Source organism: Hippocampus zosterae, chromosome 2, assembly GCF_025434085.1.
Source record: "Hippocampus zosterae strain Florida chromosome 2, ASM2543408v3, whole genome shotgun sequence".
Taxonomy (NCBI): domain Eukaryota; kingdom Metazoa; phylum Chordata; class Actinopteri; order Syngnathiformes; family Syngnathidae; genus Hippocampus; species Hippocampus zosterae.
Genome location: NC_067452.1, coordinates 30,004,378 through 30,031,676, shown reverse-complemented (window position 1 = coordinate 30,031,676; position 27,299 = coordinate 30,004,378). Strand labels below are relative to the sequence as shown.

Sequence of the window (27,299 nt, the reverse complement as noted above, 5' to 3'; positions counted from 1 at the left end):
TTACAGCTGAAGCTTTTGTGAAAGTGCTCCATAAATAAATATGTATTGTATTGTATTGTCAGGGAAGCTTATTGAAGATTCTAGATTTCAGCAATTTTTTTTTTCCTTTCTGAAATTTTGAACTGCGCTGACGCCGTTTTAATATTCACAATTTATTTGTGTCCATTCTGTCCACAAGCTTCAAACTATTTTCTCCCTGGTGACATCTCAGCCCAACTCGATGTGACCTTACCTTGAATCTCCAAGGGTTGTGATATGGACTACAGATATTAACACTCCTCCCCAACAATGTGTCCATTCCCATTTAATGCCAGTGTGTGAGATGTAAATGCCAAGGAAAAGAGCAGCCAGGATGACCTATGACAAATTCTTGAAACTTCTCATGACAGAGCAAACAAAAGCTTCCTGCCTCCCTCTCTCAACCTCTCTTCCTGGTTTCTGACAGAGTGGGTGGAGCCTGCCTGACTGTGTGGGAGGAAAAGAGAATCTCATCCTTAAAGAAGCAGAAGGAAAAGCAGGTTTGCCCACACACCACCTGCGCCACCGCTGCGCTTGGTCGGAGCTGTCGCTGCCTCCTGATCAGATCTCTGCGACTCTTTGGAGAGCAGAAGTCGCTTTCGGGTAGCTTCCCGGTCTTCCCGAGAGGTTGGGACTTTGTCGCTGAACCGTTGACATCCTGTAAGTAAACATTAGCTTTTGTCTTCTGTTTGGACACAAACTGTTGTGTAGACTGAGGTTGTGCACGTGTACTTTCAAGGAGGGTCCAAGTTAAAGTTACTGTTTCTGTTGCTAATCATGTCACGTGAGTTAAAAACGAAACACACATCCCTGCTGGAAGAGAGGCATCTGTTCCTGAGTTGGAATGCCAATCTAAAAATATGATTGAAACATTTAGCATCTGTGCTCTATTTTCATTCCCGCTCAGCTGTGACACTTTTATATATATAGCTGCATTACCTTAAAACGCATCTGATGTTTCGAATACCACTTGAGGCTGTTGGTAAGATAAACACAAACTGGCTTTTTCAAGACTTCCTCAGGCTCCAACAACTTTATTTAGCAATATTTAAAGCGCAGGTGCCAAACACAACTCCAGGCGCTCATTTTCTGTTGCCCGCTAAAGCAAATCTTGTGTCTAAGTGTTTCTTGCTCAAATCTACAGCAACATTGCAAATAGTCTTAATAACAAGGAGAAAATTGACTGAACAGTGCTTGCACAAAAATCTGCATTGACATTTGATTTGAATTCATGGGTACAGTTACAGTTTTTTAAATCAGAACTGCCACTTGGTCAATTTCTATGTTTTGTGCTATTTTGTGTTCGATGCAAGTTTCAGATAGGTCACGGCTCGAGTGAAGTGAAAAATAGTATATCTGTCTGTTTTTATTTAATCATATATCTGTATATGAACCTGTATAGCCATTTCATGTGATTAACTTTTAGCACTGAATTAATCAATCCCGTAATGGGGAAATTCAGTAACAGTGTGGAAAAAGTAAAAATCCCCCATGTCCAACTTTACAAAATTCGGCGATGAGACTGAGCTGAATAAGAGCAGCGGTCAGTGTGAGTCACTTGTCCATGAAGAATAAATGATGTAATATGTTAGATACAGATGTGAATGTGAACAGCAGCAATTGTATCAGCATACTAAAAATGATGTACATCATTTTTTTTGTATGACTGTATGTAGCCCAAAATTAATCAACTCGATTTGGGGATTTAAATAAACAACATTGTTAATCGTTCGGAGTGGCCTGAGAACTACAAATGAATTAATATAAACACAAAATACGTGCTACTATCCTATGCAGTTGTGAATGTGAACAAAAACAGCAAGGGCATGAAGTGTCGTTGTAGATGATGTGCCCCGAATAAAAATATAAGCTTTTTTCAGCAGTGAATGAATGAATAAATATCACCATCGCTATCAAGCGTAGTATTGTTGTTACAGCAAGTGTCAAGGGAAATTTCATCACTTTTTTTTTTTTACACAAAGGATTTTGTTCTGGTTTGCCCATACATGCTAATGACGTTACCTTGTTTTCTTCAGCCACCTGCTCCATTTTGAAACCTACTTTGTCACAATCCTCTCCCTGACAAACACAGAAAAATAGAGGTCCTCGGGGGGCAGGCGTGCAACAAAAATTAGATTAGACCTGCAGCCTGACCCGTGCGTGGCTATCTAATATTTCTTGGGCCCACAGACGGTGATTGTGTGTAACTGAGAAAGTGAAGAGGCCAGTGGTGGATGGAGGTGATAGAGCGGGCCTGGGGGGGAGAGGGGCATATAAAAAATGTAATAACGGACTGTTCACGGTTCATTGCTCGCTCATGCAGTTGACTAAACCCTTGTGCAAAACAGTTGCATAACTCTCGTAGTCCAGACATTGCACAGTCATTCGTGTGGGTGATGTTCTCCACCCAGCCACGCACGGTAGAAGCTTATATCTTCAAAGCCAGTGCGTTAAGGGTGAATCCTGTTGAGTCTATTGCTTTCCAGATTGCCCCCCCTGTCTTCATTAGCTTTACTAGCAGATCCTTAAATCAGCCCTGAAAGGGAGCGGCTGATAACCTTTTGAACTCTGTCTTCAAGCTCCCTTATTGACTTCAAACCGGAAGCTGCACTGTCCTGGGGCGATTACACTGAGCCTGTGTTGCATGCTCATAAGTCGATCGATGTTCCCCAAGCTTAGACTGAGTCAGCCAGCGAATGTGTTGTCACAAACTCCAAAGTAATGTAACTTTACATGCGTCACAGTAAAAGTTCAGCGTCTGTCCAAACAAGCAGAGAAGCTACTGAATCTTAAAGAAGAGAGTTTAATTTCATTATAATTTTTTTTGCTTGGTCTATTGCAAACAATTTGTGAAGGGATACGAACGCTGCCTTTCCTTAATCATAAATCAAAACATTTAAGTCAAACACAGGAGGTCCTCGGTTTACGATGGTCCCAAAACACGACATTTTGAAGTTACCGTACATGAGACACGCGGTATAAGAGTATGTAAGCACAGGTTTAGTTACACACTGTACTCACCATTTTTTTCATTTCATTCATATGTATGCCCTAGTATTTTATTTCATACAACTATTTACTGTAATGATGACACTTGAAGGTGACACTTGACACACACAATGAACTAATTAATGCAGTAGCAGCCTATGACTACGTAATATCGCGAAACACAAGAGGTCAAGCTCAGCTCGGGCTGTGCGTCCTGATTTTCGTTTGTTTTCGATTTATGGTCTGGAAGTGTTTTTCATAATAATATTTCTTTTAATCGCGGCCCGGTGGTTGACTGTTTAGCGTGTCAGCCTTACACTGCAGAAGTGTACATAATGTAGAGCAATATTTATCCAATAACATGACACAAACATCACACATTTTAAAAAACAAAAACATCCTACTCAGCAGACCGCAGAAAGGATTTTAAATTGAACCGTTTAGATGTTTAAAATTCTAGAAAATAACACTTTTCCAATGTTTGGAGCTGGAAGTTATTTGTGTACGCTCTGATAAATTGACCGGTACTGTAGCAGACGGAAAAGTCCTGGAAAATAATTTCAATAACAGTGGCAACCCTGACATTTCTTCACAACAAATTTCCAATTTCGAAGGATGACTCTTCTTTTAGGCAGGCTCTGTGTTTTTTTTTTTTTTGTACAATCTGTGGGCAATGTCTTGTGGGATCACGGCCGCTGTGATACGACAGGACATCCTGCGTCACAGAATACACACACACACACACACAGATGCACGTGAATGCACTTTGTTCATGTTTGGCAAAGTTTATTTGACATAGATGAATGGTGTTTCCCTTTTTGTTTTTTTTAGCACTGTTTCTTCACTGTGTTGCTAGTGTAACTATAGTTGGAGGAAAAAATGAATTTCTTAACATTTCTGCATCAATTGGCCAAAAGTTAGTTTGATCTTCATTTAAACCACAAGAAAAAACAAACAGGGTCAGTCGGCCTACACTAATACCACACAAACAATTATGTTTTCATATTCTTACGGAGCATAATGTAAATATTCACAGGACCAGGAGGAAAACATAAGCCAACCTTTGGATGTAATAATTGCTCTCGTCTCCTTTGGCAGCAATAACCTCAGCAAAACGTTTCCTGTCGTTGCAGATCAGACATATTCAACAATCAGGATGAATCTTGGACCATGGTTTTCAAACAATTTACAATTCAGCAGGATTCCAGGAACTGTCTAATGTCTCTTGAGGTCATGCCACGGCATCACAATCAGGTTGAGATCAGGACTCAAGTTCTTCTGCAAAATATCTTGATAAACTTGTGAATTCATTTTGGCATTGATGATAGCAAGCGGTCTGGGCCCTGCGGTAGCAAAGCACACCCATACAGTTCCGCTCTCGCCACCAATTTCACAGTTGGGATAAGGTGCCGTGCCATTTTTCCTCCAGATGACATTGTGTGTTCCTCCCCAAAAAATTCAACTTTGGTATCATCTATCCAAAGAATAATTTGCCAGTAGCGCTCTGGAACATCCAAGTGCTGTTAAGAAAGCTTCAACCATGCAGCAACGTGTTTTTTAGACAGAAATGGCTCTTCTTGGTGTTCTCCCTTAAACTGCATTCTTGTTTAATGTTTAAATTTGTCAACATGTGTCAAGTACCTTTTATACGTCTTCAGCTGACCCCCACAGGATCTTTTCTTACCTTATTGAGTATTTTGCACTGTGCTCTTGCAGTCATCTTTACACGGCGAGCGTTTCTTGTAAGAGAAGCAGCAGAGCGGAGTAGTTTTCCGTTTACAAACAATTTGTCCAACCATGGACAGATAAACATCTAAATCTTTAGCAATACTTTTGTACCATTTTCCATTATTAATTTTATAAAGTCCTTGAGATCCTATAGCATGACCTCAGTGGAGCAAAATTGCTGCAATTCTTCTGAGCTGCAACTACAGGAAACATTTGGTTGGGGTTGCTAGAAAAGGCTAGCAACTAGACTGGTTATTAAATCCAAGGTTTGTTTATGTCTGGTCATAGACATAATTGTCAGTCATATTCTCCCACATTAATATCAGCGTCAAAAAGTAACATTGAAAAAAGTTCATCATGGTGGTTCATCATAATAGCGTGGCTGAAGAATTGTGCAAATGTCATTCCTCGGTCTGAGACTGTGGTGGGTTCCTGTGGCGGGTTTGTCATTTTTGGAGGCGTCGTCTGTTGTAACTGCAGAGGCAAACATGGACTGGCAGACAAACAGGGATTGGGGGGGGGTGGTTTTGTTTTCTTGGTTATTCATAGTTCTGTCTAGCTTCCACACAAAGACCTTTCGACCTGGAGAAACGCAATTCAGGAAGTTCGCTTGATGTTGGGAAGTGATACTTTGAAACAGTTACATGATTCACCTGGAGGACTGTGCGCTTACATGTGATGGTTGCACCAAGAATAAAGTTCCAGTATTTCATGCCTGGCAACTCTTGCTGGAGCCCTCTTGTGTTTACTCCACTACCTAAACCAAAAGCCAACAGACTGCCCCTATTCAAACGATTGAGAAGGTGAACGTTGCTATTGCGCACTCGTTTTCCAATGAGCCGCCCAACCGGGAACGACGCCTATTGAATGACAATGGCTCCTTTTCACATTCCTACGTGACAATATTTGCATGTTGATGGCTTCTCTAGTTAGGAAGATGTCTCCATTGTACATATGTATGGATTTTTTTACCCTCGCCGGAGGCATACACCATTTTTTAATTAACTAGAATCTGCCTTTTTGGGGGGATTTTGGACTGAAAAATAAAAACAAGAGTGAACCACAGTCCCAGATAATGAGTTGTTCTCCAGCAGAGGTTTTTTTTTTGTATTTACTGAACCACTCCAGCATTCAGTTGGGGCATGTCAACAAACAACAATATCGAATCAAATTGGAAATTCCAAAGGATTTCCAAAGACACTTTTGACCCCAATTACATGCAGTTGGTGCGTATTGTTTCTTGACAAAGTGCTGTCACTATCCCCTGCTATTTCCTGCGTATTGTAGGGTTCTCAAGTCATTTTACAGGTACATGTTAATGGACATTGTTTTCACACTCTTTTTACTGACTGCTGGCCAGCTTTTTATTGGCGTCCCCGATGGATTTGTTTACAATCGTCAATGCAAGGCGGTCTACTGTTGGACCAGTGTTGATGAGGATGTTGAATGACAAGGCCCAAGGCTTTGTATAACACGCTGAATTACGATCTCTGCCAAAGAATTCACATCGTCTTTGCGACCAGTGAAAAACACTCAGCAACTATGCACCATTCTTGTGAATCAATGATTTTCCGCACCAACTGTACAAACTGCCATCGTATTGTATTCTACCACTGATCACTTTAGCTCTGCTTGATACTTTGCACATTGTCTCACTTACATTACAAAATGTCCTTGCATACCTATTTGTCATGTCCTTCTTTACGATGATACTAATGCAGCGTGTTATACCGGAGACAAATTCCTTGTGTGTTCTACATACTTGGCCATTAAGATGATTCTGATTCTGATTCTGAAGGAAGAAATGTCTTTTTTGGGGGCGATATGAAAATATGCTAACTATGGCCTGGATAGGGTGCTTCTTTTTAAAGTTAAATGACAAGGTTGCTTTACCTGTGTGTTCTTATATAGCAGCCTAATTTACAGTTTTGAATCTGACAGAATCATTTGTTTTGTAACACTACGCCTCTTGAAGTTAGCCAAACAGTCCTGTCTTTTACAGTCCTCGAGACAACTAAAAACTCCAGCTCAATCGATACTTGTGAAGAGACGACTGCAAACATTATCGCCCACTTCTCCACAAAGGCGGCATATTGAAGAGAAAAGACAAAGACGACATTGTTCATCAACCCTACAACGAGCCTTGCTTCCTTGTCTGACCTTTACCGGAATCTTCCATTGCGCTGCTATTAGCTGTCAAGCTCGCCAGCTATTAGCTCTAATGGCTAATGCTAGCTACCCCTCCTCTAACATGGCACCTTAGAAGGACCAGGACATTTTTGGTACACACCTTCATTCCAGAAATAGTGAAGGTGGTCGTTTGATCTGGTTTTCTCCTTCTGAACAGATGGAGGGTGGATTTGAAGGGAAGGTGTGCGTGTGTCTAAGCCCTTTGATTGGCCCAAGGGCAATGCCATCTCCTCTGTGTGTCTTACCAATTAGACGCGTGTTTGTCAGCAACTGAATGTTTGTAGTTCAAGATTGAATTTGAGATTATTCCGTTTCAAAATCAAATTATGCAAATCTTTTTTGGCTTCCCACCTGTCGTTGTGCGCGTGCCTGCGTACTGTCAAGCTTGGTGGATGCTCCTTCTGCTGTTGATGTTGATCTGGCTGTGAGCTTAAGACTTGAGGGAGTCGCGTGTTGAGGAAGACGGCTGTTAAAAGACTAATTTAAAAAAAAATTATTGATCTTTTGGGGGGGGGGGGGGTCATGTAACCCAGAGTAGATTGTGGCCCCCAGAGTAATGTGACGCAAGGGATTTTGTGAAAGGTTTCAACAGAAGCAGGAACACAAGTAGGCAAAACGGCTATTTGCAGCTGCTTTTGCCAGTTGAGACACACACACACACACACACTTTCTCCCTTTCAAAGAATCATTTGAATGAAATCCCTCCCTCAGTGCACTGTTGTTCTCACATGGGGGTAAAGGTATGATTGGTCAGCATCTCATATGGGGTAAACCAATGAATGCGTGACTGCCGCCCCTGACTCCGCCCCCTGTGTGACGTCGAGGTCCAAAGTCTGGCGAGTGATTGGAGGGCTGGTGGAGCCAGACGTGGTATTAAGTGCAGTCCCGTCTGCTCCACTTCAGTACTGAGGAGAGTCCCAACTGGCTGCCAGAGTGTGTGAGTGTGAAAGAGAGAGTGATTCTGTGCGTGTGGGCGCATGCCTGGAATAGACTTCCCAGAGTCATTTGATTCGGGCTTTTTTCCTCCCACTCATCAGGGTTGGACTTTGTACCCGATCATATCTGGACACGTTTTCTTGGGAATGTTGTTGTTCGCCAGCTGATCCACCTCAGCTGATCTCCGCTTGAAGAGTCTTACCAGTGACCCCGATAGACGGCTCAACCCCCCTCACCCCCATCTGGGTCACCGCCGAGCCCGACAGCGGTGTCCTTGCTGGGCCCGATGTGGAATTTGACCCCGAGGGACCCCGTCCTCCAGGAAGCCATTCACTGAGGCCAGACTAGGGGTGAAAAGGGGAAGAAAGATAGAATTGGAAGAGGAGTGAGAACATCAGCATAAGAGAGCGGTAAGCACGTTGAAAGGGCTTGGACGGGGGAGGGGGGGGGCTTGCACGAAAAGACAAAAGTACAAAAGAGTGATTTTCAAACTGAGAGAGGACATGCGGGACCTTCTTTGTCCATTTAAGCCTCACTTTTTGTTTACTGACCCCTTCTGTTTGTCGCGACAAGAATCTCGAAGCAACATCAAAGCTAAACGTCTCCTCTTATTGACATGATGTACACGTGCATACATGACATTTCAACTCTGCAGCTCAAGGGTAGAATTTAGTTCTGTGTTTTGGACAAAAACAGAAAGCAATACACGGTATAGTTTGGCGGCTGCACGGTGGACTCGTGGTAAGCACGACAGCTTCGCGGTTGTGAGATTTAGGGTTTGAATATCAACTCGTGTGTGGAGTTTCCATGTTCACTGCCTGCTTGCTTGGGCTTTCTCCAAGTTCTCCATCCGGGTTCCTCCCGCTTTCCAAAAATGTGCTGTTGGTGTCGCGTGTGGGATAAATTGACTTGACTTCAACCCGAAGTGTGAATGTTTACTCGTCCGGATGTGCCCCCGGACTGGCGACCAGTTGCGGGTGTGCCCCAGCGTCTCAAGGCTCGAGCACACCTGTGGTGATGACCTGGGCTAAATAAAATGGATGCTAGGTGTTTTCACTATTCACATGTTGCGCTTGCTGTTGACCACAGGAAGACGACAAATGAAAAACGGAGTTCAGTCGTTCATCATCCATTTTCAAAAGTCCTCGTCACTGTCATTGACGGGTCTCATCTTATGTTAGGTCGGGGGGGGGGGGGTGCACACTGGACGAGTTGCCAGCTAATCGATGTAGACAAACAACCATTCGTGTTCACGTTGACATCAATGGACAGTTTAGAGTCTTCGGGGAAACCAACAAGCATGTTTTTCGGGGTCTACTGTTTGAGGAAGCCAGAATGCCTTTGCTGAAACCGGGATTCGAACCTCACACCCGTGACATAAATATGCCGTTGTGCCTGTTCTCTTTGTTTTGCGTGATGCTCTAAATCAGCCCGTGATTAAAGCCAAGTCTTCTTGCTATCTCGCAGCTCCGCCAGTATGCCAGTGGAGACCCTGCGGCCCTCCGACGGTCGCCTGACCGGGGTTCCCTTCACCTCCGCCATGCCCTTCAGGATACTCACCAAAGGGCCAGATTACTTTCGGCGCCCGGCCGAGCCTGCAACCCGCAAGCTGAGCGCCGTGGAGCGCCTGGAGGCGGACAAGGCCAAGTACGTCAAGAGCCAGCAGGTGGCATTGACGCGGCAGGCGCCGGTCAAGCCGCCGATCATCCGCAAACCCCTCGTCCCCCCGGCCATGATCCTGCAGTGCCACACGGGTGCTCCCCCTGCCCGGAAAAGTTCGCGCTGCCTCACTAGCGTGGGCGGCGGCGTGAGGGAAGGTCCGGGAGGGAGACCGCCTCTCAATTTGGATATTTTGAACAACCTCATCAACGACGTACGCGACGGCCCACTGCCCTCCTCCCAGTCGTCGTCCTCCACCTCCCCCTCGTCCTCATCGCCTTCATCGGGAGCTAAAAGCATCGGCAGCAGCTTGTCGGCGGACCACGAGAAGAGCAGCCGATTCCTCAACAACCTCAAACCGCGGAACGCCGCCACGTCCTCATCCACCTCGTCCCGCACGTCCTCCCCTCTCAACCCCATCCAACGTCCTCCCCCCGTCCCGACACGGGCGCCCCACATCTTCGTCCCATCGGCCTACGTCTCTCCAAATAGCGTCACGGTACGCAGGGTGGACGTTCGACCCCATGCGGAAATGAGGAGGCCCCAGAGGGCCCAACTCCGGCCCCGACAACCTGCCCAAGGTCAAGTGGCACACCCACAGGTCCCCCCGCCACCTCCGCCGGCCCTCCAAAACTCACTTCACCAGCCCCAAACGAACGCCACCACACGAACCGCCGCCTCGCCCCCTTCTTACTTGCCGCCCAGCCCCATGCTGGTCCGCGCGGGGATGATCCCGCCCGCCTCCCCCGCCTTCACCCGCCTGTCCAACACCAGCTCCAAGGGCTCCGCCCGCAAGCACCCGGCATTGCACCGCTCCAAGTCAGACCTGAGCGACCGCTATTCCCGGGCCACGGCAGACCTGGAGCGCTTCTTCAACTATTGCGGGCTGGATCCCGACGAGGTGGAGGGCATGGGCGGAGTGGAGCGCTTCACCAGGGCCAACTCGGACATCGTGTCCATCTCCAAACTCCGCAGCGTCAGCACGCCCAGCTCCGAGTGCGGGGACGACGCCGACAGAGGGCAGGAGGATTGCGAGGACGACGACGAGGACGGGCCCGTCGGAGGCAACCAGCGCGTCCCCTACGGCATCTCCGTCATCGAGAGGAACGCCAGAGTCATCAAGTGGCTCTACGGTATCAGACAGGCACGGGACGCTAACGGCGCCGTTTCGAACGTGTAGACTAAAACCCCACTTGTGGGGGGGGGTTGTATTTATCTGAAGAAGGGACGTCTGTCTTTTCATCTTTTGTTGCCTTACATCCGCCATTTTTATCACTTGCTGATGGAGACTCACATTTCACATTTGGAGACTTTTGAGGAAGTTAGAACGTGCTCTTCCTTTTTAACTTGAACAATGTTACATTGTATCTGTAAGCAATAATAGCCGAGGATGGTTCCTCATGCAAAGGAACGGTACTGTCTCAGTGTGAATCTGCGTGTGGGTGTAGCACAGAGAACCTCGCTAATGCTGTGAAAGTCACACAAAAAAAAAGCTTCGATGAACAGGTTTTGTACTTTTGAAAATCACTTTTGGCCGCAAGACTGTTATTGTCGTCGTTTCTGTTGGCATGCAAGTGGAACCTTTATGTACATTTGCCACTTTATGTCAACAAAGCACGCATGTACTACGAACTTTGCCGCACCAACACACATTTTCAAGTCAGTTAGCATCAACGTGCTTGCAGCTTATATTTGTGTGTGTCTGTGTCAGATCTAAAACACACGCACACATGCACACACACACACGCTCATTTTTGGGATTAGTTTGCGGGATAAATCGTGTTTACCTCGCATTTCCCAGCACAGAGCTGCTAAAAGGAAGAACAAGTAGCATGCAAAAAAAAAAATTCCCTTGCACACAAAACGCTTCGATTGGGGGTGGGCGACCAAACACCTGGGAGAGATTTCTTTATGCCGGAACTGTTGTAAAAAAAAAAAAAAGCCTCACGCCATTTAGCGCACAAATATTCACAATACTGTAATATATAAGAATGAAGTCATCCCCCATAATCCTTCAGAGGATTTTAGCACACCCCTGTTAAGAGTTCACTCGTGGATTTTAAAACAAAAGTGTCTCAGGAAACAAAATATTTGGCATACTAACACAAATGGACCAATATTTATTTGGATTATTTGATTTAATATATATTTTTTTTTCAACACCGTTGTACGGAATTCAATCTGAAGTGCAATCTATTCGTATTGACCACAACAGTTATGCTGGATGAAATTTAGAAACACACACCCAAACAAATACAATGCAACAATGTGTGAGAATGATGAAAATGTCATTGAGAGGGCCTCTGCATAATTTTACCGCAAAGTTTTGTTTTTCCAGGACATTTCTCCTTTCATGTCAATAGCTTGGAAATGCGGATGCCCAAAGAGGTCTGAAAGGCTTTAAAAAATTGTGTCTTTGAAACTACAATTAAAACACAGTTGAAGAATATTCACATTGTCTGTGTTGAAAAACTTTTTTTATAAACCTCTTTTTTTTCAAGCCAAGTTCGAATCTCAGTTCTGGCATGTCTGTGTGGAGTTTGGAAGTAATTGTTCATCTGTGTGATGTTGGTGTGAATGCTCATTTGTCTCGTTGCGCCCATGCGATTTGATAGCGACCTAACCAGGGTGTATTACAGAAATAGTTGTATAAATCAATCTTAGTTTAATTTGCCATAGGAGAAAAATGCTCACCACCAGCTAGCAGCACCTATTAAGGGGGCCTGCACGGGGGATTTATCCCCATGTTGTTGCAGTGTCTAAACCAGTACTATTTTGTTGTTGTTGTCATTAATAGGCCAATTGCCTCGGTTGCCTGCCCTGTTGGGGCATCTGGGAGTTGGAATCATCTGCTCGCATCAGGAAACCGATTAAAGTGTGTAGGTAATGTTTTAAGCAACATTTTTTAAACACACTTGGCTCAAAATGGAAAATGAAGACCATCAATGTCAATCTTATGGTGACACCGGAGTCACGATTCCTGTGTACGTATAACTTGTTCTTTTAACTCAGGGGTGTCAAATTCATTTTTGTCACGGGCCACTTTGGAGTTACGTATACCCCCAGAGGGCTGTGACGACAGAAACCGGATTAACGTTTCATCATCACATTGTATTACTTGTACACACTCAAAGAAATGACGGCTTGCAAGTTTTGAAATCAACTATTTGTGTGTTGTTTATTCAATTCTTGTTCAAGTGAGTATGTAAACAGAGGAGCAGAATTATTACAAAATCTCAACATAATTTATTACACATGACAATTTGGCATTTATTTTAGCAAGCATCATGGAAGTTGACACCCACAATTTGCTTTAGCGGGCCATATAAAATGACATGGCAGACCGAATCTGGCCCCCGGGCCTTAATTTTGACACCTGTGTTTTAACCCCTTGTTGAGGTTGCTCCTAATTGTTCAATAAATCAACCCCAAAAAAACCCTCTAGAGAATAAAAAAAGCAGTTATACCTTGTTACAACTTTAGCTGTTATGACAATGTTTTTTTTTTTGGTTGTACTGTCGCCAATGTGGACTCAGCATTTTTTTCACTGATGTTTACAAAATACCGCCAAAAATCTTTCCTGCCCAAATCTGGGCACTGTTTTCCCCCATATGACAATGACACACACACACACACACACACACACACACACACACACACACACACACTTTCCAATACATAGAACCGGCCTCCCCAGCTTCAGCAGTCTTCCAAAGAGCTTATCGAAAGCTACGCTCATTTCCCACCATGACATCATGGCACACGTGATTCCCAACGTGTGGTTTTGATCTAACAGCCTTCGTGACATGCGAGGTTTGATCATGCGGCTGCTGCGGGGCGCCTTCACTCCGTCTGCTGCCTCACACTGGGCATTGGGACAGTTTTTTTTTTCCTCTCCTGTTACCTTCTCCAAGGGGGTAATCTTTTTGTCCGTGTGCGGTAGGAGGTTAGCGGTTAGCATCTCTAACTATGTTTTTCATCAAAATCAAAGGCAATGTACAGTCATCGGCGTCATTGGGTATTTTTGTACATTTTGGGAACATTTTGGACCTGAATATAACCAAAAATATTTTTTGTTTACATCAAAGACAATTTAGAGTCTTCGAAGAACCTAATCTAACTTTTCATGAAGAGAAATTCAAATTCCTGAATGATCATACTTGTTTTGTTTTTTTTTAAACGTAAAATAAACGTTTGAGTATTCGCTGAACCCACCGTACTTTTATTTGGTAAGCGTAAAAGAAAAATATGAGTTCACTGAGCAGAACATGTTTTTATTCACATCCATCCATCCATCTTTTATCCAAACCGCTTATCCTCAAGGAGGTCACAGCCGCACTGGAATCTGTCACAGCTGTCTTTGACATTGAAGACAAATTTGAATATTCATTGCACCAAACACACTTTTTTCCCCTTTAAACATTAAGGACCGTTATTGAAGCTTTAATGAACCTAACATGCATGTTGGCAACATCACAAACAGTTGATTTTATGTACCTTGTCTACATGAACTTTTACGAACATTTCAAGCCTACTTAGCCAACTTAATGCACAATTTTTATTAATACCAAATTTGATTTAAATTGACCCCCCAAAAAAGCAGTTTCAAGTCTTCATTGATCCTAACGAGTTTGTGTAACTTGGAAGACTGATTTTTTTTCTTCACTTCCCATATTTTCAGATACTTTTGATTCTTCAATAACCCTAACTTCATAGTTTTTGGATACACCAAAGATCTTCGGCGACCCTCACACATTTTTACAAAGTGCTCGATGCAGCCAAATAAATAGTGAACAATAGCAGGATTAAATGAAAAGATGCAAATCCAGACAAAATTCCCAAATAAAACCAAGACAAATGAAAAGAGACAACAGTAACATTACCAAAAAAAAAAAAAAAACACATCTGCAACTGGCTGGAAACCAGTTCAGGATGTCCCGAGCCTTCTGCCCGAAGACAGCTGGGATGGACTCCAGCATGCCCGCAACCCTTGTGAGGAGAAGCGGTTTAGAAAATGGATGGATATACATTTTCAAGCTTTTGAAAAGACTGAGTCAGCGTTGAAACCAAAACATGATTTCTACGAGGCGACATTGCTATCCACTGGAGCTCCCTATCAGGAGTTGTCTGAGATACAAAGACAGATTGCTTATGTTGGAGCCATTTGGCATAACGCTGTGGAAAGCATAAGCTAATTCCCATGTTTTCACACAGTGACAGCGTCCCAGTTACATAACCGCGAGCGGACTCGTCTGACCCGCCGGCTTTTCGGTAAGATGGAACACATGTCCCGGGACGTCTCCGCCTGCTGTGCTCTCGGCGGACAATGCGCTCAAACAAGCATCAACGTCAGCGCCGTGCACTCATGCTTGCTCTCCGGCTGACCGACCATATGTTCATATTTACTGAGAGATCAACTCAGTCCTGGCATGCAGTCAGAACACTCACACGCTGCCTGTATGCGCTTTGTGGTGTCTATCTGGCCAACTTTGTTGTGAGCAGCCTCTGCTGTAGACGGACGGGCCTGTTATATTATTTCATGCTTCAAACGCTGCGAGCGGCTCGTCATTTGTATGCACTAGGGCTGGGTGATCATTCAATATCAATATGTATCGCGATAGATGTGAGCCATTTCAATTGAAAATGTTTTGGATAAATTGTTCTTATTAAAGACTAACCATTATATGTTGAAATAAAATGACCCAAATTCAGCCTTTTTCGCTGAAATTGCCAAGCCCAGATATGGGCAGTCGAGCCAAGCTACCTCGATTGCTTGGTGTAGATTGGACATGCACTGAACGCTGGAAGCTATGCGTCATAACCTGGCTCAAAAAACAGGAGGAGTCCAGTTTTTCGAAATAATCTCAGTAGTTTAATACAACTCCAGGTAACAGGTGTGTCTTGTCTGAGTTATCAGTCGTGTATACTGTATGTGAGTGTGTGAGAATGGTGTGGCGCAAAGTACCGGTAGTTGAAGAGTCTCTTGACTAAGAAAATGAAATAAAAGGCAAATGTGCTCAAGTATCGCGATCCAGGAACAGAGCGCACCCCATAAGTCACCGGAAGCCAGAACAGCCGCAGAGCCAACTTCTCTATATTTCCTTGACAGTGCACGACCTCGACCGGCACCTCAGAGAGAACAGATGTTACAGATGTCAGTAGCCCCCATGTTAATCCCACCCGGGGCGGTCACATCTGTAGGAGTCAGGACGAACAATTTACGCGCTCACACTTTTGGCTTTTCGGCTTAAATCCCGTCTTGCCCGCATGCACGGGTCGGTGAAAAGACCAAAACTTAGTCGATCTCACCCCTATGCAGATTTAGACCACACCACGGAACAGTCTTGCACTCTGCACAAAAGTAGAGCCCGTTGTGACAACTTGGAAAATGTGTTCAAACCCCAAACCAAGTTGAACTGCTGAAAATAGTGGGCAGCGCATCGCACTGTTGGCTGGAGGAGCGCCTCATCTTTGAAAATACTTGTTCTGTCCCATTCCAAGTTCCATTCCCATTTCAAACAACTGCCAGGCAAAGGTTCTAAAGTGAGCCAACTGCTACTACAGTTGACCGTATTGACTTTTTTTGTTTTTTTTCGTTGCTGTGTGCACGAACACGTATCAATGATCACAATTGGAATGTTAAGCTCACCTTTCAATTGGTGCTGATTGCATTTGGGCTAACATGGCTACATCTTAAAACTGCAGTTTCAATAAAACTAGTGATCAGGGTCTGATTTTGGAACCAAATGCTGTCTTCACAGTACATATAATGTGTGTCAGGGCTTCCTATTGACATTCTGCATGTGATAAGCTGATTAAGGCGCTAAGCCAGATGGGATCTCAGTGTTTTTTTTACTGTATTTGTGTGTGAGTGTATGTGTGTGTGCGCGCACGCGTGTTTGTTTGTGTTTGCATCTCGTGGGAAAGTGAAAGTGGATTGTCCGTGTTAGCTTAGCGCGCTGTTGCAACGCGTCGCTCGGCCTCCGCTTATCTGTGTTCATCTTTCATGCCATTGTCCTCCTCATGCCCGTCCATCAAAATCATAGCAGAGCTGGCCTCTCAATCGCGCTTTTAAAATATGGTCGTCCGTGTGCGTAATTACAGGCATGCACTGTGAAGAGGCAAAAACCACACGTGTTTTGATTTGTTCTCTCAGTAGTGACGGTTATTTCCCATGCTTGACAATTACGGCACGACAGAGGAGGTCCATAAGAACAATGTCAACTCTGCAGACTCTGCTTCTGTCTTTTTTTTTTTTTTTCCAGGCCAACCCAAGTATTCCTGCTGGAACCCGAACATTTTTTTCCATCCTTCCTCCGGCACAATTTTGCTGACAAGTCAACGCTGCGGTTGAAGCCATCCAGGACGCTGAATAGATTTATGTTTGAGAAGATCATCTGCAGCCCCCCCGCGTCCCCTCCATGAGTTGAACTGCAGCTTGTATTTAAAACTACTGACATAGGCTGAAATGGGTAGAGTAAAGGGATGTTGACATGTTTTTGTTTTTAAACTGGCGACAGCATTGAGGATTAGTGGTTTGCACACCTGCCTCACTCTTCTAAAGTTTGCGGTTGAAAGCCTTTTGGCGTGGAGTTTGCTTGCTTTTCCTCTGATACTTAAGCTTCCTCACACAGTCCACTGGCCAAATTAACAATGCCACAGAGTTGTTGATTGTTCATTGAAAAGCATATGCAATTCCAGTGGATTTTTAAGATGCTAACATGTAGTTGAGGGGCGAACAATTGCGACTCTTGGTGAAAGTGGAAAAATGTGCGTTCACCTCAGAGTTCATCGGGGTTCGTTCAAGGTCACAAATTGTTCACGAATCTTTCGCCTCATCAGACGTTAGCCAACAGTTTGAGTGTTTTTTCTTGTCGCAAGGAGATTATTGACAGTACTTCCGGTTTATTTATTATCTGTGATTGAAAAATATTTTACTTTGAAAGTGACTGGTTTCTCTTTGTTACATCAATCTACAAAAAGACTCTTGACACATGTCAGGATGCTAATTGTCTCGGGCGCGTAACGCTAATATGAAACCCACAAGCTAGCAAAACGTGTTTGTTGTATTTAAGCTTTCCCAATGGTGACCATGTTAACGCATTATTATGGTGTTGGTGCTCCTAGTAAAGGCACATGAAATCACAGTGGATTCACGTTTGCTCTTGTAGCATTTTATTTATCAGCCAACATTGTGGGCCTTTTCTTCAGTGTGTGTGAGACAGTGTTTCAGTTCCACATATGAGATGATTTCAATTATGTGTCAGAGCCTTTCAGGCGCCTGTGAGTGTGTGTAATCCTCAATTTTATCTATATATGTTTGTCCTCTGCCTTGTTTGTAATGTAAATGTGGGAGTGTTTTTGTGGAGGGTTGGAGTACAGCTGGCACTCAGTGATACAACAGCTGTCATTTCAACTGTGGGAAAGTATCTGGAGGAGGCAACCACATCGACTTGGTTATGACATCATGGAACATAGTAAGAAAATGATATGATAGTGATTATATTACAATAATCACCGCCTATTTTGGGAGCGAAAGAACATATTTGTGGACGCAGTTTGAGTTTTTCATTTATCATTTATTCTCGGCTGAACAGAGCGAGAAAAAAAGAACAAGTTCAACTGCAATAATGGAGCTTTGTAGTTGACATTCTGGCAGGTCAATATGTCATATGCGACAAGAGTTAACAATTAAAATCGAAGCAAACAACATCTGCAAAACATTGTTTTTGTTACCCCCCTTTCATGGTGAGCCAGGGGCACAAAACAATGGAAATAGAAATGATCTGCCCGGGGGTTAAACTGTCACTACCATAACACATTGATGATCCGTACAAGCAATGTTTACATTGTTATAAACAGTTGCCAGGTGGCGGCCCGGTGTTCCAGCGGTTAGCGCGTCAACCTCAGAGTGCTGAGCTTGCGGGTTCAATTCCAGCTCCGGCCTCCCTGTGTGGAGTTTGCATGTTCTCCCCGGGCCTGCGTGGATTTTCTCCGGGTACACTGGTTTCCACCCACATTCCAAAAACATGCATGCAAGGCTGATTGAACACCAAAGATGGCTCGGAGAGGCTCCAGCACCCACCGTGACCCTTGTGAGGATAAGCGGATGGGAAAATGGATGGATGGAGTTGCCAGGTGTCTGAAATTCCCGAGAGAGTCAAAATAATTTTGACACATCGCGGAGAAGAGTGTTGTTCATCACCCTGCCAAATGTGAATGATTACATTTCAAAAAGTAAGACATTATACAGTAAAATAGGGCTTGAAAATTGTGAAATATCAAGCCGTCATTTGTGTTCTCCAACGCCGTGGGCATGTCTACTGCATGTGCTGAAACCACGCCCTGCTGTTAGCTGTCAATCAAATAGCGCTACGTTTGGCATCTCATGACCACACAGATCTCATGTTTGCAAAAATAGATCTACGTAAAGCTCCCGTCGGCTGGAATATTGTATCCCAGCATGTGGTCACGGAAATTTCAACGGCTCGAGATCTAGCCACCAGCTATCTTACAGGCTAACAGGCTTCTGGATGGTGAAAATAATGCTATGTAGCTCACAGTTGCGCCGAATAACTGCTGATGTAAACGAAGCAGCTCAGTTCTGATCGTGCATGGAGGAGGACTCATGCTGGACTCCAAAGTGTGTTTTGCAGCCTCGCCCCCCAAATTTTTTGAAATGTGTTACCTCAAATGTGTGAAATGTGTTACCTAACGAGTGACAACGCATGAGTCCTTGTGATCGGTTATATTTCTCGTCTTTCTACACTTAACCGTGTCACAAGAGCTTATGTTGATGACTTCTCATGACATGGTTCAAATTCATATTTTCCTCACAGAATTTGGCATTTGATAATGTCAGGGGTGTTGGACGTGTAGTTAGCCACAGAAGCATGTCTACATCGGAGACAAATAACACTTTCAAAAACTACAGCCACCTTGTTAGCTCTGTATTTCAGCAACGCCTCTTGATTTGATTTGTGTTTTTCCTGATCTGAAAAAGAGCTCCGGGGTAGCGAAAAGATGATTAAGAATGGACTACAAATACACCATATTTTTGCCTACACCACTTCAGGCCGCTGATAGAAAAGAAAAAAAGCTGCCTGCACAAAGCTGAGGCGGCTCAGCGTTTCAGCTAAGCAGCGCCACGTCACTAATGTGCTGAAGCCGCGCGGCACGCTTGTGAGGAACACACTCTGATGTCGGGGATAAAAGTGACATGCAATCAAATATGCGCTTTTAATATGCAAATGTGCGTGCGTGCACGTGGCTCAGTGATGGAAAGTGTCTCGTGGTCTCCTTTAGGAATCTGCTTTGTCTAACAGCAACACTTTAGCTCTCCCTTCGGATCGGAAGCCTCCCTAGAATGTTCTTGAGGACCCCCCCCCCCCCCTCGCCACACACGCACACACACATGTAATTGGGCACATTGACTTAACTTTTGGATTTTTTTCCTCCCAGGAATGTTTGTCAGCTCTGTTTATAACAATAGCATGCATGAAATCATGACATCAATGACTAAACATTTTTCCAAACATTTGTCCCTCTTACTGATCGGCTGATCTCTTTGACTTGTCGATGAGATCTCTGGTGGGAAGAGCTTGCATGTCAGCAGAGTGACTCCAGCTCATCTGTGTGACCCTAGTGCGGACTAGCGCAACAAAAAAAATAAAAATAAAACGGATCTTCCAAAAGGAGGATCTGGCAATGGGAGTTAAGAGAGGAAGAACAAATATTCAATGCATCGTTTTGCAGACACGCTTCAACCATATCAGCAATGATGTCACTGTGAAGCGAAACGCTTGAAGATGTGAACAATGCGGCGGTAAAAGGAGGTATTTTTTACGTGAAGTGCGGCGTGCCTGTTAGTATTTATGTCTTGTTGAGCTTCTGTAACCGTCTTGTCATGCCGCGCCGCACGCTTCATCTTCAAAAGGAAACGAGTCTCAGTGGCTCAGAGGCAAGGCTGTAAACTAGGTCGCCGCCATGAGACAAGCACATTTGCAAGACAAGACAGAAAGTTTGTGTGTGAGGGAGCAGGGAGGGGGTGGGGCAACATTGTGCATTATCAAAGGTGTCATGCCTGAAGCCTGAAATCCTGCTATGATTTATTTGTATCTAAGACAGGTTGCACACATACTTATTTGTATCGTCCTAAAGGTGAATCGTGTTTAAAAAAAAATCTTGACAATATGTCATGTATATGTCATCGGAATGTAAGATAAGATAAGATATCCTTTATTTGTCCCACACTGGGGAAATTTAATGTGTAGCAATGTGTAGCAATCGTCATTTCACGGTCACGGTCACGCGACTTTCGCAAGCTGAGCCCTTAGGGACTGTGACGCCATTTTCAGTTGTCAGCAAGTATAGTAGCAAAATGGCCGCTCGCGAGACGCGTGGATGAATACCGTGTTTAGCGTCATTGGGGTGCATTAAAACTATTTTTGTAAAGAACATTTTTGGCTTGATTTCAATCACGTGCTGTCTTGATTGAGTTGCAGCTGCAGCTGGAGTGAAGGGCGTTTCCCTCCAGCAGGTGCACCTGCGCCTCGTTACCCCATCAAGCTTGGCTGGGTATTTAAGGACTCCAACTTCTGCCACTCCTTGTCAGCTTACAGTATTGACCTTGTTGTTGTGATTTCCGAGACCTCTCGATACAATTCCTAGTCCCTCCCGTTTGTTCATAGTTTTCATGAGCAGGTTATCCCCCCCCCCCCCCCAAAAAAAAAGTGAAAAGGAAAGAACTGAACATCTCCAAAGAAACCCAAATGCTAGTGTCCTACGAGGATGGCTGCGTTACTGGGCCTAGAAAACACATCGGCTACATCACCGTTCTCACAGAATTGCCAAGTAAGTTTGTCACGGCTGAAATATTTTTAGTTGATTTTTACATAGCAAAAAAATAAACCATGAAATGGGAACATTTCATGTTTAGGACCAAAGTAGCAGTTTTGGCTAACGTTGGCTGGTATACAGAGTGCATGCTGTACATGCAGTGCAGGTTATGTGTTCAGAGTTTTGATTATGGGACACAAGCATACATTCGAGCCGGTTGAAAACTCCCAACTTCTCTTTTAATACACCATATAACACAAGATAATCTTTCAGAGGTATCCCAAAATTTGATCTTTTTTGTCCCCTATGCCAGTTAACGTGACAAATGTAGAGTGTGTGAGTTGTATTATGCTACGTGACATATACACATGCAAAGACAGCCAAAGAAAATATAAAAAGCCCCTTGAAATGATCAGACCGAGAGACGGGGATGATCGACTGATTCCAAGTGTCTGTCTCGCTTTACATTGCTCTGGTTTTGCTTGACGTTTGTACCGTATGGAAATATGTTGGTCTGACTTGACTAAATTGATGCACTTCGGTAACTCCATGAGAGAGTTCAAGACTTGCAAATTTCTGTTACAATGTCTAAAGCGAGGCGCGCGTAACAGATGTATAAAATGTGAGACAAGATGTGAGTAAAACACTGGCAAGTTCGTGATTATTTCTCTCCAAGTGTGTTTCATGTCGCAATAATGGCGTTGAAGACTACATCACACTTGGGTACTTTTTTTTTTTTTTTAATGGCCTGAACTTAAAGTCAATCGGTGAATTTTTCAGTTTAACAGAATAGTTTCCAATCCCCCCCCAAAAAAATCAGCAAAAAGGCAGCAAACGTCCATCTGCAAATGAGTGGGGGTTGACTGCATTTAAAAAGCAAATGAGGCAGCTCTATATGTAAAAAAGGGCAACTTGTGATCAAATTATCCTCCCCCATCCTATCCATGGGAGGTGTGAGACCCATTTTGGCAAACTGAGGTTTATTGAGCATTGTTACTTAACATTTTTAATCAAGTGTGTGTGTGAAAGAAGCAATACTTTACATAGAGTTCATGTGTGTGTTTGACCTGGAGTGGCTCGAATGGACTCTGCTGACCGTGTGTGTGTGTTGTGGACGCGCGCAAGCAGTAAATCATTGTTGTTCTAGTTGCACCATTGTTTTGTCAGCCTGCATGTCCAACTTATGAAATATGTAAACATGCTTCTCTAAGTACATTTGCCGTGGAGCTTGCCCTCCCTTTTTTTTTTTTTTTCTTGGCGTGTTGTCTATGATGGTGGTTGTGGAGTAGTCGGAAAATAAATAACAAATAAATTATACACAGGGCCTGGCTTTTAAAGGTAGCTGAACTGTACATTTAGCATTGACATTCTTCAACGCGCCTTCACTCCCGTAACTCCGTTGTAGCGAGATCCCCTGCCGTATGCAATCGACACAAATCAAGCCATCTAATTCTACATCTGAATACGAGCGAGAATCGAGTAAATCATGAACTGGCCACCAAACAATTGCATGGCACATCTACAAACATATTGTTGCATTATGGCCGGAAGAGCATTTACACGGGATTTTGTGTATCATGTTTTGATTGTTCCTTATCTTTGTGTGAGAAGCAGGCTTGGACACTGGACACAGTTGCAGGGCTCAAAGTTTTAAAAAAAAAAAGATACAGTGATCCCTCGCTATTTTGCGGTTCGTTTATCGCGGCTTCAGTGCATCGCAGATTTTTTTCAAACATATTCATAATTTATTTTTTTTAATTCCATATGCTGTACATGGAGTACAGTACTGTATATGTTGCTCTGTGACTGTTTTGCAGCTTCTCGCGGACTTTAAAAATTGTATTTTTTTTTACCTGTACTGTATATGTTTATTGGTCGCTACTTTGCGGATTTTCATTTATCGCGGGTGGTTTTGGTCCCCATAAACCGCGATAAACGAGGGATTACTGTATTTGGGGACCGGCGACTGACAACTCAAAAAGGCAAGGCTGTGGAAACGAGGCAAAAACAAAACACACTGGCACAAGACACGGGTGTGGGACAAGGACCATTTAAACACAAGGTAAGGGGCAGCTGGGTATTTCAAGAATGAGTTTACAATTGATTTCAAACTAATCCAGCGTTTCTTCAGTTAAGAATGTTGAACACTTGCAGTCAATCAAAATGTTTAATTTTACAACATGGCAAAAACCAACCAACCGGGCTGAGAAGTCATAGTTTATCTTACCGTACACAGTCATTGTTTCATGAAAAGATGATCTCTTACGGCACACCTCTGTGCTACAGAACCCTGGTCTTTTCACGTGATGGGAATCGTTAGCTTTAAAAGTTACACTGCCACTACTGGCCTGGCATGCGTACTGCAGTACAAACTATCGTCTTTCAGTCAAATGTCCGGATGAAGGTGCTGAGTTTGTGTATTTCCGTGCACCAACTGGATTCTACAGCTGCAGAGTGATGTTCACTCGGTTTGGAATTTCTACTCAGTTTTGGCCCGGCATTGACGCGAATGCTTGCGGTGTTGATAACAGAACAAAATACTCCCCGGTTAATGCTCCGACCGCAGTTAACTCAAAGGCTTTGAACGAGGAGCGATGCGAGTGGAAAAAGAGACATTCTAGTGGTCGATCGTGCAGGAAACCTCAAACTGCACTGTTTAATAAAATAAGATCATGTTACAGACACACATGCACTGTCTGGGAATGGAAGCCAGATCACAAAAACGGTGCTCTCATATGACACCAGTGCACCAGCAAGGCTACTTGTGGACACGATTTGTTTCACGATGTGTTTGGGTTGGTAAGGGATCATCGGTTTTCAAAAGGCCACAATGGCCGCGACACGGCACAGGAAAAAGAAAAGATGATTTGACAAACTAAAATTTGGCAGATTATGCTTTGTTTTCAAGTTTAAAGCTGCTCGTTGGCGCTCCGCTCTTTGTTGATCATGTGATCAATCCTCTTATTCAGCTCAAGCTGCGCTATCGAATCCTTCGATAAATATACAAAATTTCTTTCAAGCGTTGGCATCTGGACACCATCTTTGCACAGATGTTCGGGCCGTCTGCATTTTAAGGGTGCGGTTATATGGCTGATACGGTCGAACCTCTTTTCAACGTACCCCGTTTGTTTCCTACCTTATGACGTTCACGTTACAAAGTCCCAAGTTCACGTCATTCATTTTCCATTTGCTGATTTTGCTTACAACGAAAACCTTTTTATAAAGTAACCTTCATTATGAAGACCTGATTTTTAAATTGTGAAAAGGCCCTCGTTGCAACAAACCATGGGAAGCTAACTGCTGCCGCGACGTTGCTAATGAACAAAAATGTACAGTGCGGGATTCCCCTTCGTTGGTTAACAACGCTACTGTCCAACTCCTATGTTGTTAGACGTCTGGTGGAAAATGGCTGATCGATCAAAGCACCACTAAAATATATATGATAATCCGTTTTCGAATACCTTACCTGGACAAATAAAATTGAAAGAAATAAAAACACAAAATACTTGAGGGGTTTAAATTTTTTTATTTTTTTTAAATTGAATGAATTCAGAACTAAGTGAGGCCCGGTGGTCCAGGGGTTAGCCAATCGACCTCACAGTGCAGAGGTACCAGGTTCAATTCCAGCTCTGCCCTCCCTGTGTGGAGTTTGCATGTTCTCCCCGAGCCTGTGGGTTTTCTCCGGGTACTCCGGTTTCCTCCCACGTTTCAAAAACAAGCATGGCAGGCTGATTGAACACTCCAAATTGTCCCTAGGTCTGAGTGTGAGCGCAAATGGTTGTTCGTCTCTGTGTGCCCTGCAATTGGCTGGCAACCAGTTCAGGGTGGCCCCAACCTACTGCCCGAAGACGGCTGGGATCGGCTCCAGCGCGCCCTGTGACCCTTGTGAGGATAAAGCGCTTGGAAAATGGATGGATGGATGAATTCAGACCAAATGAAATGACTAATGGCTTCTTTGCGTGTGCCTTCCTGCATGTTTTATGCAATGAAAACTCTTCACTGTGGGTTGAACTGATGCAACTTGCTCATGTGGAGCTAAATGTACTCAGCAAATTGGGCCTGGCACATGTACACCAAAGTGGTACGATTCCTTCTTGTAGGAAAACACACACACACACAAACAAAAACTAGATGCAATGTCCGGTGTACTTTCTATTCATGTCAGTGTCTTTCTTCGTCATTTGCTGGTTTTACTTCTCGCTGTCAAAGGTAGTCTTCTCATGTGATCCTCCAGATGCCTTGTTGTCTGCTTTCTGCCATCAGCAAAAACAATGTCACAAATGTTGCAATCGGTGTGCACCCGGCGATGCATAACTCCAACAGATAAGACGTTGGATACCTCGGATGCCTCACGTGTGCAGATGGTGATGAGAAGATAAAAACACATTTCAGAGTCCCTGATGTACTGTACACATCTACATGGCGCACCATCGTGTAGTGACAACCGTGTGCTATTTGCGCTTATGGTGAAATTGCCTAATGGCTTCTCTGCTTGTGCCTGCCTGCATATTTTATGTCATAAAAAAAGCTGCTCTTTGTGGTTGGAATGCTGCTACTTGCTGATGTCGAGCCAAATGCATTTAGAAAACTGTCCAATTACAGCTGCTAATCCAAGCACAGGAAGAAGCATAGGGGTGGGCACACACACACACACACACACACACACACACTTACACAGATATCGGTCACCTCTTGGGGCCTTGACTGAAAAATGTATGTTGTGATCTTTTGCTCTTTGCTGTCTTCACTGAATATTTCATCAACAATCTGACTCTTTGTACATTAGCGCCGTGATGTCGCCATGGCTATGTGGGACAGGAAGCCGGCCTCCTCTACTTCCGCTCTGATAACGCCAATCTCTTGGCGAGTGGCAGGAAACCACACAGAGGATGAGATTAAGACGAGGTGTGGTTGCATGATGACTGCCAGGTGATAGAATGCCCCCTCCCCCCTCAAAGAAAAAAAATGGTCGAAAATGGGAGAAGAGGATGTTAGAAGTGTTGACAGAAGTAGGACCATCCGAAAGTCTTGTAGTGAGAAGACGGTGAGATTTAGACTGCAACAACGAGGGAAGATAGCATTGGACCCAAGGATATGTTTTGTCTTTGAGGGGAGCCAGAAAGTGTGTGTGTGTGTGTGAGAGAGAGAGAAAATAGAAAATGCGAGGGCAATCCTGCTCATCCCCCTCAGAATTTACAATAGTGGGATGCAACCATCAGAATGTGTGACCTCAGTCTATTTTCAACGTGTTCGATCTTAACCCCCCCCCCCCCAAAAAATTTTTTTTTATATATATATATATGTAAAAAATCTCCTGCCCTTTTGACATCCTCTCACCTTCATCTGGACTCAAAAATTCTCAAATGCCAAAAAGTGATAAAAAGACAGGACTCCTATAGAATTATTATCCTTCTGTACGTGTCTGTCTGTGCTTTTCTTTTTTGCTGGATCCGCAAATCTGGGATTCGTTTCACCCTTTGTGGTCTTTTGTGGACCAAAACCTGGAATTAACATGCATAAGCAACGCATCCCTCTAACCATCCATCCATTTTCTATAGCTGTTGTCTTCATTAGGATCATGGCTGAGCTGGAAACCTGTGCCAAGAGTACCCCAACACCCGGAACAAGTTGCTGGTCAATCGCAGGCCGAACAGCAATTGGAACTCGCATGCACACTTTGACAATGTAGAGCAGGGGGGTCATTTTTGTCGCGGGTCACTTTCTAGTTACGATGTTCCCCATGCCGTCATTCTGATGGTGAAACCAATTGAATGTTGAGTCGACTCACCATTTACGCATACATACAAATTGACTGATTACTTTTGAAGTCAGGGGAAGTAGTTTGTTTTATCACACTGGGAAAAAAAAATCGGTTGAGTTAGATTTTGTTGACGATGAAAACTAATATCGTCATGCTGATTCCAAAATTGCAGTTAGGCTTT

At 44.0% G+C, this 27,299-nt stretch overlaps 1 protein-coding gene and 1 long non-coding RNA gene across 3 annotated transcripts in view; one reads left to right on the top strand and one right to left on the bottom strand.

Annotated features, from left to right (window-relative positions):
• Positions 1-27,299, bottom strand: part of LOC127596759 (uncharacterized) — a 202,889-nt gene that overhangs the window by 31,682 nt on the left and 143,908 nt on the right. The window lies entirely within an intron of this gene.
• Positions 446-11,968, top strand: wu:fa11c10 (protein FAM110A). Of its 2 annotated transcripts, none has more exons than XM_052059502.1 (2): positions 446-678; positions 9,328-11,968. In XM_052059502.1, the coding sequence occupies exon 2, from the start codon at positions 9,338-9,340 to the stop codon at positions 10,697-10,699; it is 1,362 nt and encodes a 453-aa protein (XP_051915462.1). In that variant the 5' UTR covers positions 446-678; positions 9,328-9,337; the 3' UTR covers positions 10,700-11,968. The 2 variants fall into 2 exon arrangements, with proteins under 2 accessions (XP_051915462.1, XP_051915461.1); XM_052059501.1 differs by lacking the exon at positions 446-678 and adding an exon at positions 7,794-8,270.

Excerpts from the sequence above, each read along its gene's own strand:
- wu:fa11c10 (XM_052059502.1), top strand. The coding sequence starts at position 9,338 with ATGCCAGTGGAGACCCTGCGGCCCTCCGACGGTCGCCTGACCGGGGTT.